The sequence below is a fragment of the Tachypleus tridentatus genome, chromosome 9 (genome assembly GCF_004210375.1).
Source record: "Tachypleus tridentatus isolate NWPU-2018 chromosome 9, ASM421037v1, whole genome shotgun sequence".
In the NCBI taxonomy this organism is placed as follows: domain Eukaryota; kingdom Metazoa; phylum Arthropoda; class Merostomata; order Xiphosura; family Limulidae; genus Tachypleus; species Tachypleus tridentatus.
The window spans coordinates 65,970,352-65,984,413 of NC_134833.1; the positions used below are offsets into that span (position 1 = coordinate 65,970,352).

At 35.0% G+C, this 14,062-nt stretch overlaps 1 protein-coding gene across 1 annotated transcript; it reads right to left on the reverse strand.

Annotated features, from left to right (window-relative positions):
• Positions 1-5,517: 5,517 nt before the first annotated feature.
• On the reverse strand, positions 5,518-8,793 carry LOC143225345 (uncharacterized). Its single transcript, XM_076454567.1, has 2 exons — positions 7,590-8,793; positions 5,518-6,373 (listed from the first exon to the last, which is right to left on the reverse strand). Exons 1-2 carry the CDS (start codon positions 8,498-8,500, stop codon positions 6,352-6,354), a joined length of 933 nt encoding a protein of 310 aa, XP_076310682.1. The 5' UTR covers positions 8,501-8,793; the 3' UTR covers positions 5,518-6,351.
• Positions 8,794-14,062: the final 5,269 nt, after the last annotated feature.

The window sequence follows — 14,062 nt, forward strand, 5'->3', positions numbered from 1 at the left end:
ATTTATTCAGCATATTTCAGCCAATAGTTTAAATTAATTTCTTGTTAACATAAATTTGATAGCATAGCTTCTCAAATCTCCACCAACCATTGCAAGTATCTTTCATAGATTGGACGAATCGTGTTTGCTACAAACCAATAACAGAGTGATCTTTCTAAATTACGAAACTTCCATTCATATAATAATATCACGTGACTCACATCTGTTCTTTTACACTTTCATTCCTTGTAGAAGTAATGAAACATATATATTTAACACATCTTATCTTTTGAAAGGTAAGAAAAACAAAGTCTATGTTTCTATAATAGTGAAAATAAATTTAAATTAGCATTATTGTGCTTATAGTAAAAAGGAAAAACAAATTTTCTGAGCTCAGCTACAGAATTAATCTACTTTTAAAAACTTGCTTTCTATATTCAAGTTCGTTGACCATTAGCTCAACACAGGTCGAAGATGAACCCAGACGTCGGACCTGGGGAGTAAGATCTGCCCCAATAATTCAGCTGCTGAGTTTGAATATCTTTACTGATAACAAATTTTATTTAGTTTTCATATGAATCGGTTAACTTTATCAGTTGAAATTATAAGATAGTAGTTTTTCTTTCAAATTCCCTAACATTAGGCTGTTAATAATTTTTAGCATTTGTATGATGTGTATACTGAATATTATCTGAAATATTCTTGTTAAGTGTATGACTTACTATTTTCTACACAACAAACAATTCAGTTTAAATTTTGTTTGTACAATACAATACTAGCTGTTGTTTGAAATTATTGATTAATATTTTTAAGCGTTTCCTTGACTGTCAGAAAATGTTTCACATTTCGTGACTGTCCTCTAGTGTACGTTAACATTCCGGCATGCTTGAGAAGTATAAGTAACAAAAGTGATTAGAACAGTTTCAAAATGTGAGAAGATTGTGTGTTGTTTAGTGAAGGAAGGATATTTCTTAAATTAGCAATATTTCTTTATGAATATTTCAATTTAAGACGTAACAACAGTAAGAGTTTTAAAGTTACATATATTGTCCTGTTTGTTCGTTATATTGATGTATCACACATTGTAAAAGAACTTTGACTTTTCTATCCATTTATCCAAAATTTCCGTTAGTTCATATATTGAAACTTCAAGATGACCTTCAGTTTCGCCTGAATGAATGGAAGACATAACATGTGTGAGTTCTACCACAAACCCAGAGTATAATTCCATAAACTTGCCAGTGATTCATTTGGGTCACTTTACAATTAAATAAATGAGTCATTAACACTGGCGGTCCATGTTATGGAAACAATTATTTAGTCTAAGGGCAAGTTCAAAGATAATTTATCTTGAAATTTATAAATGCTGGGTGTGATATAAGCATGACTGTGAAATCCCATTACACGGTTAAAGAGTTGGTGGTAAGTGCTGTTGTGTTTTATGAAAGTTTTAAATATTTATTCAACACGATAACTAATTCTCAAGAGTTTCCATCAGGAATTATCTAATATATAAATTTGGTTACTTTTATATATGTTACAAGCTCTTATCCTTGGCACGAAGTTGAAATGGTTTCAATATGTATTTCACTCATATGTTAAACATGAATATTTTATTACAGAGAAATATAACACTGGTAAGAAACGTTAAACAATAGTACTGTTTTATCAATCAAAACAGACATGTAAGAACCACATGTAGCAACAGCGATAAATTATTCTTAAACAACATCTGTACGATAAATATATATATCAAGAATAAAACCTTCATACCATGAATTGTCTTTCGTGCGATAGTATATTAATGCCAAGAATAACACGCACATTTGTTTTTCTTGTCAATTGAAGACAAGAGTTTACAAAGGTGTTTGAAAAGTTCAAAAATATGTCAGAAACTTCTGACACGTAAGTAGACTCTTTTAATAATAAGTTACTTAGACAGGAAGGAGCAAGAAACACATGAAATAGAAAGAAACGCAATTCTTAACTTTGTGAAATAAACAACAATTGTGAACATCAAATAAAGCCCCATCAGTATTCATAACATATGTTTTCAATCAAAGACATGGGAAGCACGTGGAAGGGACACAATATTCTCTTGCCTTGCCATTGGTCAATTATGTGTGAAGTTAACTTACTCGCAAACGCAAACGAACTTGGAAGGGGTTTAGTTTAAAGAGAGAGAAGTCTGAAAATTTTTTTCAATTTTTCAATTTCCTGTTTAAAGTGATCAGGAACATTGTGGTTCCTCTTTGTTCTCTCATATGAAAAATTATTTAATTTTACTTCGAATTTTGACAATATTTAACTTTTATATGTTTAAGGTGATTAAATGCGGTAGGGTAGTATAAAAATGACGGATGAGAAAGTGGGGAGCGAAACGAAGGCGGCACCGGATATGTTGGCCAGGCCGGAACCCAACAAGCAGATATCAAAGTAAAACGACCCAATTCAGGGCTGGGCATTAGTGTTGCCTTGGTTGGGATCTAATAATCCAATGCCTTAGATTTGGATGTGGGGGGGGAAACTGGAGTGCCCCGCGAAATCCCACTTTCACAAGACAGGCGCCGAAAGTTTTACCTGTCCTGTGCCCGGATCTGAAAAAGAAATACATATAAACATGAATTAACCTTATTTGTGATTATGTATTTTTGAGTCATTTGTGATTGTTTAAATATGTTATATGAGTTAATAACTTGTTTTTTATATAATTTTATGTCTTCTCTAAGTCCCACTATTTTGTGAGTTGTTCTCTCCGAGATGTCTTATATGAGAGGCGCAGGAATCGCAAAAAAAGTAAATTGGTTTGGACATCTTTGAAACATGGTTTCTCCATGTTGCTGATAATGTTGACTAGTTTCTACGGGTCGCATGGAGATGAAGGCATCAGGTGAAAGGTGATTTAGGAAAGACCCCCTGAGGTGTTCTTTTCAGATATTTACTGGTCCAGTTACACAACGTTAAAGAATTCCCAATATTAACAAGGACTAATCTGAAATTATTTCTTTTTATTTGAGCTTACCTGTCAAGAAGTGGTGTATTCATTACCTCGCCACTAGTGTAATGTATAGTGTATCTCGACTATCCCTGGATAAGACAGGAACTTTTGCTGCTAAGGAGAGGTATTGGAGAAATCGAAAGTTTGCCTGAAAGTCTATCCTGGTAGAGCTGTTTTCATAGCAATACATTTTGCTAGCGTCCGAAAGGAAACTGAGTTGGTTTTTCTGTTGATTTCACAGCTTTCAGGACAGTTCTGATATTTAATGGTGATATTGGAGTTAATAGTGAAGTCAATATGTGAATAAACTGACCAGTCCCTTATTTCTCTCACGTAGCTAAAACACTATTCACTGTATGCTGTTAACATTGCGTATAAAATATTCCTTCAGCTTTCGTTATGATGCTACTAAATTCTAAGAAAATTTGGATGAATTTGGTTCTTGGTGCTCCGTGTGACAAGTTATTCTTCATTCTTGGAAAACCCAAACTATTGTGTTTTGAACATAAAAATAATAAATAAGTGAAAAATATTTTATTTCAACTACAAGATAATAACTTGTGCATTTTCAAAAAAATTATATCTTTGTGATTCATATTTAATTAAAGAATGAGAAAGTCCATTTTACTTATTTGTTTTCAATAATGTGCATAAGAATGAATTTCTTATTTGCTGCAGGTGAAAAAGTTAGGTTTTAATGCATCCACCACATTCCATATTTACATTAACTATATTAAACCATAATGAAATATTGGTGCATGTCAGTCATTACTATGCGTCATCTAATGAGTTCACTGTACTTCAATGGTAACAAAACAAAACCTTTTGTATAACTGTTCATTTACCTACAGAACTGTCAGATATCTAAACAACCTATCCATACCCAACACAATTTTCCATTTTACTTTCACCCACCTACACACAACTATCACCCATCTACTCATCTACCAGCAATCCACACATCTATCACCCAAAACCACAGTTATCGGATATCTGAACATCTTTACAGGACTATACACATCTACCAACTATCTACATTACTTTCAGCAGTCTACACAACTATGTATATATATATGAATCTATCAGCCTGTCAATACCTTTCTCGACTATAAAGCTTCCTGAACTTATTTGCTCTCTGCATTCCTTACAGCTGACCCTCATCTAAACGCTTTCTACCCACCTATTAGCCGTTTACACCTATCAGTTGTATATAAGACCTATCAAGTATATATACAGATTGTTAATCCACATATCTGTCAGCTTTCTACCAGAGTCCTATATTTTGTACTGTCCTTTCATACAGTTACCATTTTGTTTATCGTTGTCACTAACTTCGACCCCTCTCATTCCTGCTCATCCAGTCTTCCATCTTTTACTCCCCCTAGTGGCACGGCGGCATGTCTACGTACCTACAACGCTAGAAACAAGGTTTCGATACTCATGGTGGGCAGAGCATAGATAGCTTGTTGTGTACAACTCCACAGATCATATCAGATGTTATTTTAAAAAAATAACAAAGGGCAGATAGAACTCAATGAACGTTATCGTTGAGCAAGTTATATGCCATTCCACATACCAGAACAACTAACTAATTCACAGAAAATATTATATTAAAATAAGGAATTAAAATTACTTCGTACGCTTATATATCGCTGTAGTCAAGGTTCTGTATGCATTTTATACAGGAACGAATGGAGAAGTTTTTATCCATAAGTTCAATGACACAATTTGTGAACGTCGACATTTGGTTAGGATACATTTACCTCTTTTGCACAGTATATCTTAACGTACAAGAAAAAAACACCAAACTTCGTCAAAACATATTTCTGATACATCTATTCTATATAGAATTTATAACGTAGAGTGTAGAGTGATTTGCTAGTTTGCAAAATCTAAATCATTTTAGCATAACGTAATCAGTGCATTTCATTAATATATATTCAATATAACTCGCTTCAACCTTTGAATAGCTGTTGTAAGTTCTTCTTGTTAGGGTTCAACAATTTCGGTGTACAATTTCTTTCCAACAGTCCCCCGCTACTACAGCGTTAAGTCTACGGATTTACAATCTGCGTTAGCCATCCCTAATTTAGCAGTGAAAGACAAGAGAGAAGGCAGCTGGTCATCATCACCCACTGCCAACTGTTGGGCTACTCTTTCACCAACAAATAGTAAGATCGACTGTACATTTTAACGCCCTCAAGGCTGAAAGAGCGAGCATGTTTGGTGTGACGTGGATCCGAACCCGCGATCCTAAGGTTACGAGTCGAGTGATTTAACTACCTAGCCATGCGTATCTTAAGTGACAATGTTATATTACACGGAACTTTCGTTTTTTAATTTCTATTTTGGTCTTGTAATGATTGACAAAAACATTTGTTATTTGAGTTATTTCATTAAAAAAGTATAAAGAATTTGAATTTCATAAGTATTTAGTTTTGTTTTATTAACATTTTATTTTTATGGTTATTAAATAATACAACTATATTTATTTTCTTTGTAACATCATGCTGGTTATTGATTGGAAGTAACATAAAATACATTTATATCTTTGTTAATCTATTTTTAACTGGATGTATGAGTTGTATAAACATTTTCATTTTGCTGACGAGTGGTATGTATTGTATTTAACTAGGTTGGTTAAAGAGTAATGTAAGATCTGAAAGCGCTTCCAACCAAGTAAAAATATTAAAAATACAGTATTTCGAAATTAGTGGTCCTTTTAATACTTTTGATATATATATATCTAAAAGGAGTTTCAATATCAATGAACTATATTCAACTAGTGGTCAATACACTACACAAAAGAAATTTTATAATGTTCTAGATTAATTACTTAGCTTAACTAGAAAAATATTATCTGTGTTTCAAAACTATAAACACTATAATGCAATATTAAAGTATCACCATCATTAAATTATTACTTATAGTTTGCTTTTCTTATATATCTAAATATAACATGTATCCAATAAAGCGTTCATCACAGACGAGGGGACTCGTACAGAGAATCAATGGCTCTAATGTTCTTGATGTATCTGTAATAAACGTAGAGTTGTATGAGACACATAGGGAAATCCATAAGGTTCTCAACGGAATAATAGTTTTGAAGTATCTGATAGAACCATGGAGAAGCTAAATCATAGTCTTAGCTATGACTTAATAAACGTCAAACATGTTTGATTTATAATTATAATAAATTATATTATACATTTGTAACATTTTAATTTGTTTACAGTTTATTCTTTAACCTAACCAAATGCATCCTGATATTAAGTTCACAGTTGAGAGGTGAGAACTTTGAACCTCTTTTTTTCCTGTTACTGTTGAAAGAAAATATAACAATGATCCAGCTGAATGTACTCAAACTATCATAGCTATGTCACACCAGTGAGGATTCTGAAAAATTAAAAAAATGGTTAAATTAGGTTATGAGTCACAAATAAATTTAAAAATCCACTTTACCACTCATTCTAAAATATGGAAATAATTAAAATGTAAATAGGAACAGTTGTAACTAGGTTTGTAATGTACTCTGGTAATAAATGTAGATGTAGAAGTGTCAACAGCTATGTCTAAAATGTTAAATTTGTGAATAGAAATTTGGGAAATAAATTTAACACGTAATTTCGGGTTTATTTAGAACCATTTGCGATATTCACGTACAGGTAATTATTATTCACATATATGACAGCCTAAAACCTCGAGATATCAACTGACCTATCATTAGAAGATACTACTGTCCTAATTGGATGAAAAGTGCTATATTCAATAACTCATATTAACTTTTCGTGACCCTAGTAAAACAAAAGTAAGTTTATGGACTTACAAAGCTAAAACATTTTCACTATAGAAAAGATAAAAATTTTGCACAAATGATATAAACGGTTCACAGTACTTGATTAAAACACATTTATTTAAAATAATAACGATGATTCTAGAAGAACAATTATACATTAAGAACAAAACTATAAACAATTATAAAACTAACTATTGACTCAGAACCGTGAGACAAATACAGTCAAACATCGATATAAGGCGCTAGTTGGGGTCCAAAAAATTCGACCGCGTTGTATCTGATTGCGCCTTATACCGATTTGATTATATATTTTTTTGACCCTCGGGGTGAGCGATAATGCAAAATTTACGCGTTTTGTAGTGAAATAAAGAAAAAACAAACAAAACTACTTACACCAATGATATAGCATTTTTTTATTTATTTTTATTTATTAAACTCAATTTTAAGACTGAAATTAAATGTAAAAAGCAGAATTCTAAAGAAATTTATCGAATTCATTACTTTGATGGGGGCTGATATTCTAAAATTAGTTCCGTCAGAGCAATCATGTGATCGTTTTTACGATTAGACGCTGATTAAAATTAGTTCAATTTTAAAAGTTAATACATATAGTAATTAATTTTGATAATTTATTTACTAATTATTAAAATCTAAGTACAAACTGAAGTCAAATGATTACCAGATAAAAAAATGTCATGGCAAAGTTTAAAATACGAATTCAGTACTGAAACAAAAAACGGATTTTTCAAAAAATTTAATAACAATAAAATATAGTAAGCACATAAAACAAGTTGAAATGCACAAATTTATAGTTACTCAGTAGTCTTCTTTCTTTCAAAAGCCTCCAAAAGTGTCTGTTGTCTTCCTCTTTGGTTCCGCATCCTCTTCGCAGTTCTCATTAGGTCCTGGATCTGTAGTATCTTGCAAATTCCTAGATTGTGGTGTTCTGCCCAATATAGAAGTTGTTCTGTGTACTGTACTGCCTGAGTTGAGGTGATGCAATTCCTGAGTTCTTCTGGAATGGGGTCATCTTCTTCTTCTTCATCTGGAGTGGTAAAATCTGTGGGTGCTGCCGCTGGGTTCTCTATTGCTTTCTGGATCTCTTCATCTGTGAGGGGTGGCTGGGTAACTGGTGCTACTTCGTCAATCTCGGCCCACTGCTTCACAAGGGTTGTCAAGGGGAGTCCATCCTGGTAGTCTACAAACTTCCTTTCTGCCTCTGCTACTTCTTCTGCTGTAAATCCATGGAAAATGTCATCTTTTTCTTCTATTGGTTCTGGTTGTGGTTCTGGTGCTGCTTCTTTGAGTCCTTTATTCTGGTTGATGCCGTGCCGCTCCTTGAATTTCTGTAGCCAGCTATGGGTGGGCTGCCAATCTTCTTTCTGGTATAGTTGCTGGTAGGTCTTCTCTGCCTTTGCAAGGACCATGGGTCCTGAGATGGGAATGTTGTCTGCTCGAAGTCTCACAAACCAATCATAAACTTCCATGTCCACTGCTGGGTCTGCTGCTGTCTTGGCTTTTTTCCTCTGTAGTCCTGTCATTCTGTCTACCTGGTTGCAGAATTCTCTCAGTTGATCTTCATTCTTCAGCCAACCTCGAAGTGTAGACTCTGGAACTCCTATTTCTTTCATAATCTTGGTCCTTGCTTCCCCGTTCCGATTCGCTGCAAAATCTGTATCTTCTCTTGTACTGTGTAAGCATTCCTTTTGGTGTCTCTCTTTTTTCATGGGTATAAATACGCTGTATGTTGAAAAAATATGAAAATCGCAGTCTGTCGCCACCGGATGGTCACTATCCCATTCACTCACGACAAAATTGATTCGGTCGACGAAATTCTGCCTACGAGCTGATGTTACAAGACCTTTCAGTTATTCGGCGATATTAGAATAAAAGGGAATAGCTGACGTCACAGATTTCCAAGAAACTATTTCGTCTGAAAGCTTCTGGGGAGCGAGCTGTTTCTTAGAAATTTATATGGTTTCAACATTGACGCTATCGTTTGCAGCACTTCATGCCACTGTCACTGATGTATGAGTGTATATGACTCATCCTTCGTCATCCATCGGTCGATCAAGGATGACTTGTGGTTTTAATGAAAATAAAGTTTTGATACTTCTTGCCTACGCACTGAGAGCTATCCTATGACTGGCAGATTATGTACTTTACTGCAGTTGACAGCGCCAGGAATTATTACATGCAGGCCGGGGTTTGATCACAATATGCGGCGTGAAAACCATACAAAAAGATTGAAGTGGATTTGGTTTTTGATTTTTGATCACATTAACCGGCTGATTACATTAAGCAGTGGTAATATTAAGCGGCGGCCTCTGTAGAAACCCCAAAAAATTTGGGGCCTAAGACCCCATCGCGCCCAACTGATTATCGCGCTTTATCGATGCGTTTTATATCGATGTTTACCTGTATATTTTTTGGAAGATGGCCCTTGTGCGAAATTAAAAACAAACCAAATATGGTTATATCAAAAATACCTTATGGAAATCTCTGTCGTTCCATATTCGTCACGCACAAACACACACATTATTATGCCTGTAATGCCCTATTGTTTAATCACTTAACTTGCCACCTACGGGTCGCAAGTTCAAATCCTTACATATTCGTCCCTTTAACTATAGGGGCGTTATAAAGTTACGATTAATTCCATTAAAAAAGGCTCAAGAATTGGGAGGTGAGTGGAGTTGATTAGCTGTCTTCTAATCTATCACATCTAAATTGAGGACGGCTAAAGTAGATAACCATTGAGTAGCTTTGCGCAAAATAAAAAAAAAAAATCTTCCACAAAATTTTCGAAGGTCATAATTAAACAGTCCACTTTCAAGTGCAATTTAATGTCGTCCATAATAAAATATTACCTATTAAATTTACTTTCGTAAGTTTGGTTTGGTTTTGAAGTTACACGATGGCTATCTGTGCTAGATGTCCCTAATTTAGCAGTGTAAGACTAGAGGGTAGGCAGCTAGTCATCATCACCCACCGCCAACTCTTAAAAAAGATGGTGTTATATATTCTCATCTGAAAAGTCTTATATTTCAAGCTGATGGAATATTTACTTGGTACCTTTAATTTTACATAAATGTTTAACTTCTGTTTTGTTTGAACTCAAGTACAAAGCAACACAATGTGCTGTCGAAGTTCTACCTATCACGAGTTCTAGCTTTGTGAGAATTTTACCTGACTAAAAATTTTGAATAAAGAAATATTGGTTATGCAAACAAATTAAGAATATGTATTATACTATGTATGGTTGACTTTGGTGTCGAGTCTTTATCATTCAGCAGAAAAAAAATACATATGTATGCCAACTTTTACGTCCCTCCAAGTGGCTAGATAGTACGTCTAAAGGCTTATAAACATTGTGTTGTTTTGGGTTACGAAAAATCAACTTTTACTCAAGCATGTCAGAAAGTGTTCTGAAAATCTGTCTAAACTAACATTTATAAGCGTAATTCCATTGCCATAAGTAAAGAAATCAAAACAAGTATGTTTCCTCCAGACTTTTCTGTTGTTTACTGATCTTTGTAAAGGAGCACCATGGGCTACAACGATGTTATTTTCTTCAACAAGTTGTTCCAGATACTATGTTATAGTAGTTGAGATTGTGAAGACCCCAAACGCCTGGGCGCCGAATAATCTACCCAGACCGTGCCCTGAAGTAGCTGGGAAGAGAGAGAAGGAAAAAAATATATATATATTTGAAAACTGATGAACTCTGACGGTGGTATACATGAGAACTGTTAGCTGCGGTCTTGTAGATCGGGTGGTATCTTCGTCATGAACTTGTTTTTACACTTGAAGCCCATTGGTGCAAGTGAAAAACGTGGTCTCGTTGGTGGAACAACTGGCTGTTCTTCGGTGTGTTGTTCTTCGCAGGTCTGTGATGCTTTGTTTCTTCTTGAGATTTTGGTTTGGGTTTTCTGGGTGGAGGTAGTTTGTTTTTCAGTTTGAACTATTGCGTCGATGGATGTCTTGGTAGTTGTCTGAGTCTGGCTAGTTGCTAAATTCTGTGGAACTTGGATTGCAGTTTGCCATGATCTGTCTTCTTTCTTTCTTAGTTTGCTAGCACTTGGCGTGTTGCTGGCAGAGGGAGTTGACGTCTCCTGGGTCGAGTTGTCTGTATCTGTCTTCGTGTTTCTTCTGGTTAGATCTGGACTCGGCGGTATTTTGGTAGTTTCTGATATCTGGATGCTCTGTTTGACCAATTTTTGAACTGTCGTCGATGTGGGCGTTCGGCTCTGAAGTGGAATATATGATAATAACAGCCGTCACGTAAAATACAGGCAGCACTGTACTTCGAAATTGTTACTATCTTCATAAAGTACGTAGGCAGGTTAGTCTTTTTTGAGAAACTTCGGTGGACAGCATACACATTGGCTTGGATTTGAGGTTCAATGGCTCGTTTGATTTCTTCTGGTTCTATTGATGGGTCGACGCCCCTGAGGAATATTGAGTAAAGCCTGACTGGACTTTTGGTAGGGGAACACCTTACATTAAATTCGGTGTTCCATGGTTGGCAGAGTTAAATTTGGTCTGCAGTAGTGGCTGCTTGGATGAGGATTCCTCCCCGGCGTAAAATTCGTGTCCTGGATGGTTCAATGGTTGCCCCTGGCTTGGCTCGGGCGATCAACATGGCGACTTGAAACGGCGTGAGGTTCGGCGGTAGGCCTTCGACGATTACCGGCGGCACTAACGGCCTGACTGTCGAGGATGAACGTTTCGTTCTAAATAGCATGTTGGCAGCGATATTGGCACGTCTGACTTGCTCGGTGACAAAACTCTAACTCTCCAAAAAAAGTATTCCTACACAACTGATATGACACTGTCATATTCAAAGTCTTATCTATGTAGTTAACGAATCCTGATTCGTCCATCGGAAGCAAAAACTAAATAATGGGATTAATCACCCCACTTGATAGTCCCATTGTTCTTTAACATTTCATATTGTTAGTGTTAAACCTACCTTTATATAAAATTCATTCCATTGAAAGTCAAAATTACCAAAACCTGACAATGATTTTTGAATATCAATCTAGTTTGTTTGCCCTTGTTAAACAGACTGAAAACATTTATTTATTTGTAATATTTTTACGTACACACGTGCGCCACAATTTTGGAAGCAATTGTTTACTCTGTTATTTCACTAATTAAGAAAACACAATAACAATCAATTGCGATATTTTTCATGGGCGATTTGTATAAACAGTAATATGTCTCATGAATTAGGAGTAAAATATAAAATTATTTAGAATGAAAATTTTGATACTGTAAGATATTCAATACAAAAGATAATAATAACTTGAATGAAGTAATTGACAAATTAGGAATCAAATTGAAGCTGAGACATGCACATGTAAAGTAAAAAATAATAAAATTGTTATTTATATAGCGCCCTCTAATACTTAAACCAAAGGCTTTTCTTGTAAATCTTGTTTGATTTTGAATTTCGCGCACAACTACACGAGGGCTCTCTGCAGTAGCCGTCCCTAATTTTACAGTGTAAGACAAGAGGGAAGGCAGCTGGTCATAACCACCCATCGCCAACACTTGAGCTACTCTTTTACCAACGAACAGTGGGATTAATTTTTACATTATAACGTCCCCACGGCTGAAAGGGTGAGCATGTTTGGTGTGACGGGGATTCGAACCCTCGATCTGAAAATTATGAGCCGAATGCCTTAACCACCTGTAGATCCTGGGCCTTCCTGTAAGTCACTGATGTAGGCAACATATTTTCCGTGTAACAAATAATTTTAACATTTTCTTGAAACTGTCGAAACTAAACGCTGAAGCTCTACTAGTTTGTTTTAAAAACAATATGTCTAATTTTCTTGAACTAGCTGACATATCTTGTAAATACCTAAATTAAATACATGCACGTTAGTGTCTGATGAGACAATTCCATTTTATTTTTTCCCTCCTCTCTGACCCACTTCCCCAGTGACACAGCAGCATGTCTATGGACTTATAACGCTAGAAATCGGGTTTCAATATTCGTCGTTGGCAGAGCACATATAGTCCATTGAGCTTAATACCTAGCTTCATCGTAAATATGAAAAACCCTGGCATTATATTGCTTCTGGCGTATTTGAATAAAAAATAAAACTTTCAGAAATTCTCTTACCTGGCATCGCATGGAAACATCTGTTAGTTAATAATAACCGGTGTTAATTATGTGCAACAGGTAACCACTAAAAGCGTCGATAGTTACTCTGTCTCAGGTCTTTAACTGTTTAACGTGTTTTCAGCCCTTTTCCCAAGAGCGCCTAAAAGTAAAACTGTTAATTTCCCGCATGTAAAGACTCATCTATCACACTATTACATATGGTCAATGTAGATATTACTATTTATGGAATTTCATGTATCAAAACTATCTAACACTATAAACAGCTGAAATATGTGTTGAATTAATTAAAACTTATACCATAAATTACATAGACACGTATAAGTTTACGTCCTATTTAGTATGAAACGAGTCCTGGGCATATAATTACAGAACAACAACAGATCCTATGTGAACATGAATGCTCAGCTTAGATTGCTTTTTGTTAAAAACCAGTAAGGTTGTTTAACATTAGAAAAATAAGTTAGTTACTGTTTTATCCGTGACTTCCCCGAGAGAGTCGGAGGTAAAGTTTTAAGACTTAAATGCTAAAATTCGTTTCTCTTGGTAACAGAGCGCAGATATTATTCATTGCGTAATTTTCCACTTGGAATTAGCTCAATATCATACAATACAAGCAGCGTCAAGTGAATAACACAGTTCCAAAATTTATTTTTATTTTCATTCTCAGTCTCAAGTTATTTATCGAAATTAGTCACAAACAAAGATGTAGGCCTATTCAAGTTTCGAAATTCAATGTTGTGTTTAGTTGCACTAGTGATGCTATCGGGAATATTTTAATCGCAAATTTTAAAACATAACCAAATACACATATCCGTGTTTTCTTCTTCTTTTTTTTTTACATAAATAACATTGAATGTTTAACATGTGGCTTTGCCAGAATGAACTTTAACATGGTGCATATTATGTGTACCATATTAGATCTGGAATATCCAGTTCTCTTAATCTGTTCTTCGAATAACCATCATCAAACATGCTTGCCCTTTCAGTCGTAGATGTGGAATAATGTTTCTGTCAATCCTACTATTCGTTGGTAAAAGCGTATCCCAACAGTTAGCGGTGTGTGTTGATGACTAGCTGCCTTCCCTCTAGTCTTACACTGCTAAATTATGGACGGCTAGCCTATATAGCTCCCGTGTAGCTTTGCGCGAAA

Bases quoted from the DNA above. Each gene is read 5' to 3' on its own strand.
- LOC143225345 (XM_076454567.1), bottom strand. From the start codon at position 8,500: ATGAAAAAAGAGAGACACCAAAAGGAATGCTTACACAGTACAAGAGAA. The intron at 6,374-7,589 runs GTAACTATAAAT...TTAATTTTTCAG, and splicing joins GAAAGAAAGAAGACTACTGA to AATCCTCACTGGTGTGACAT.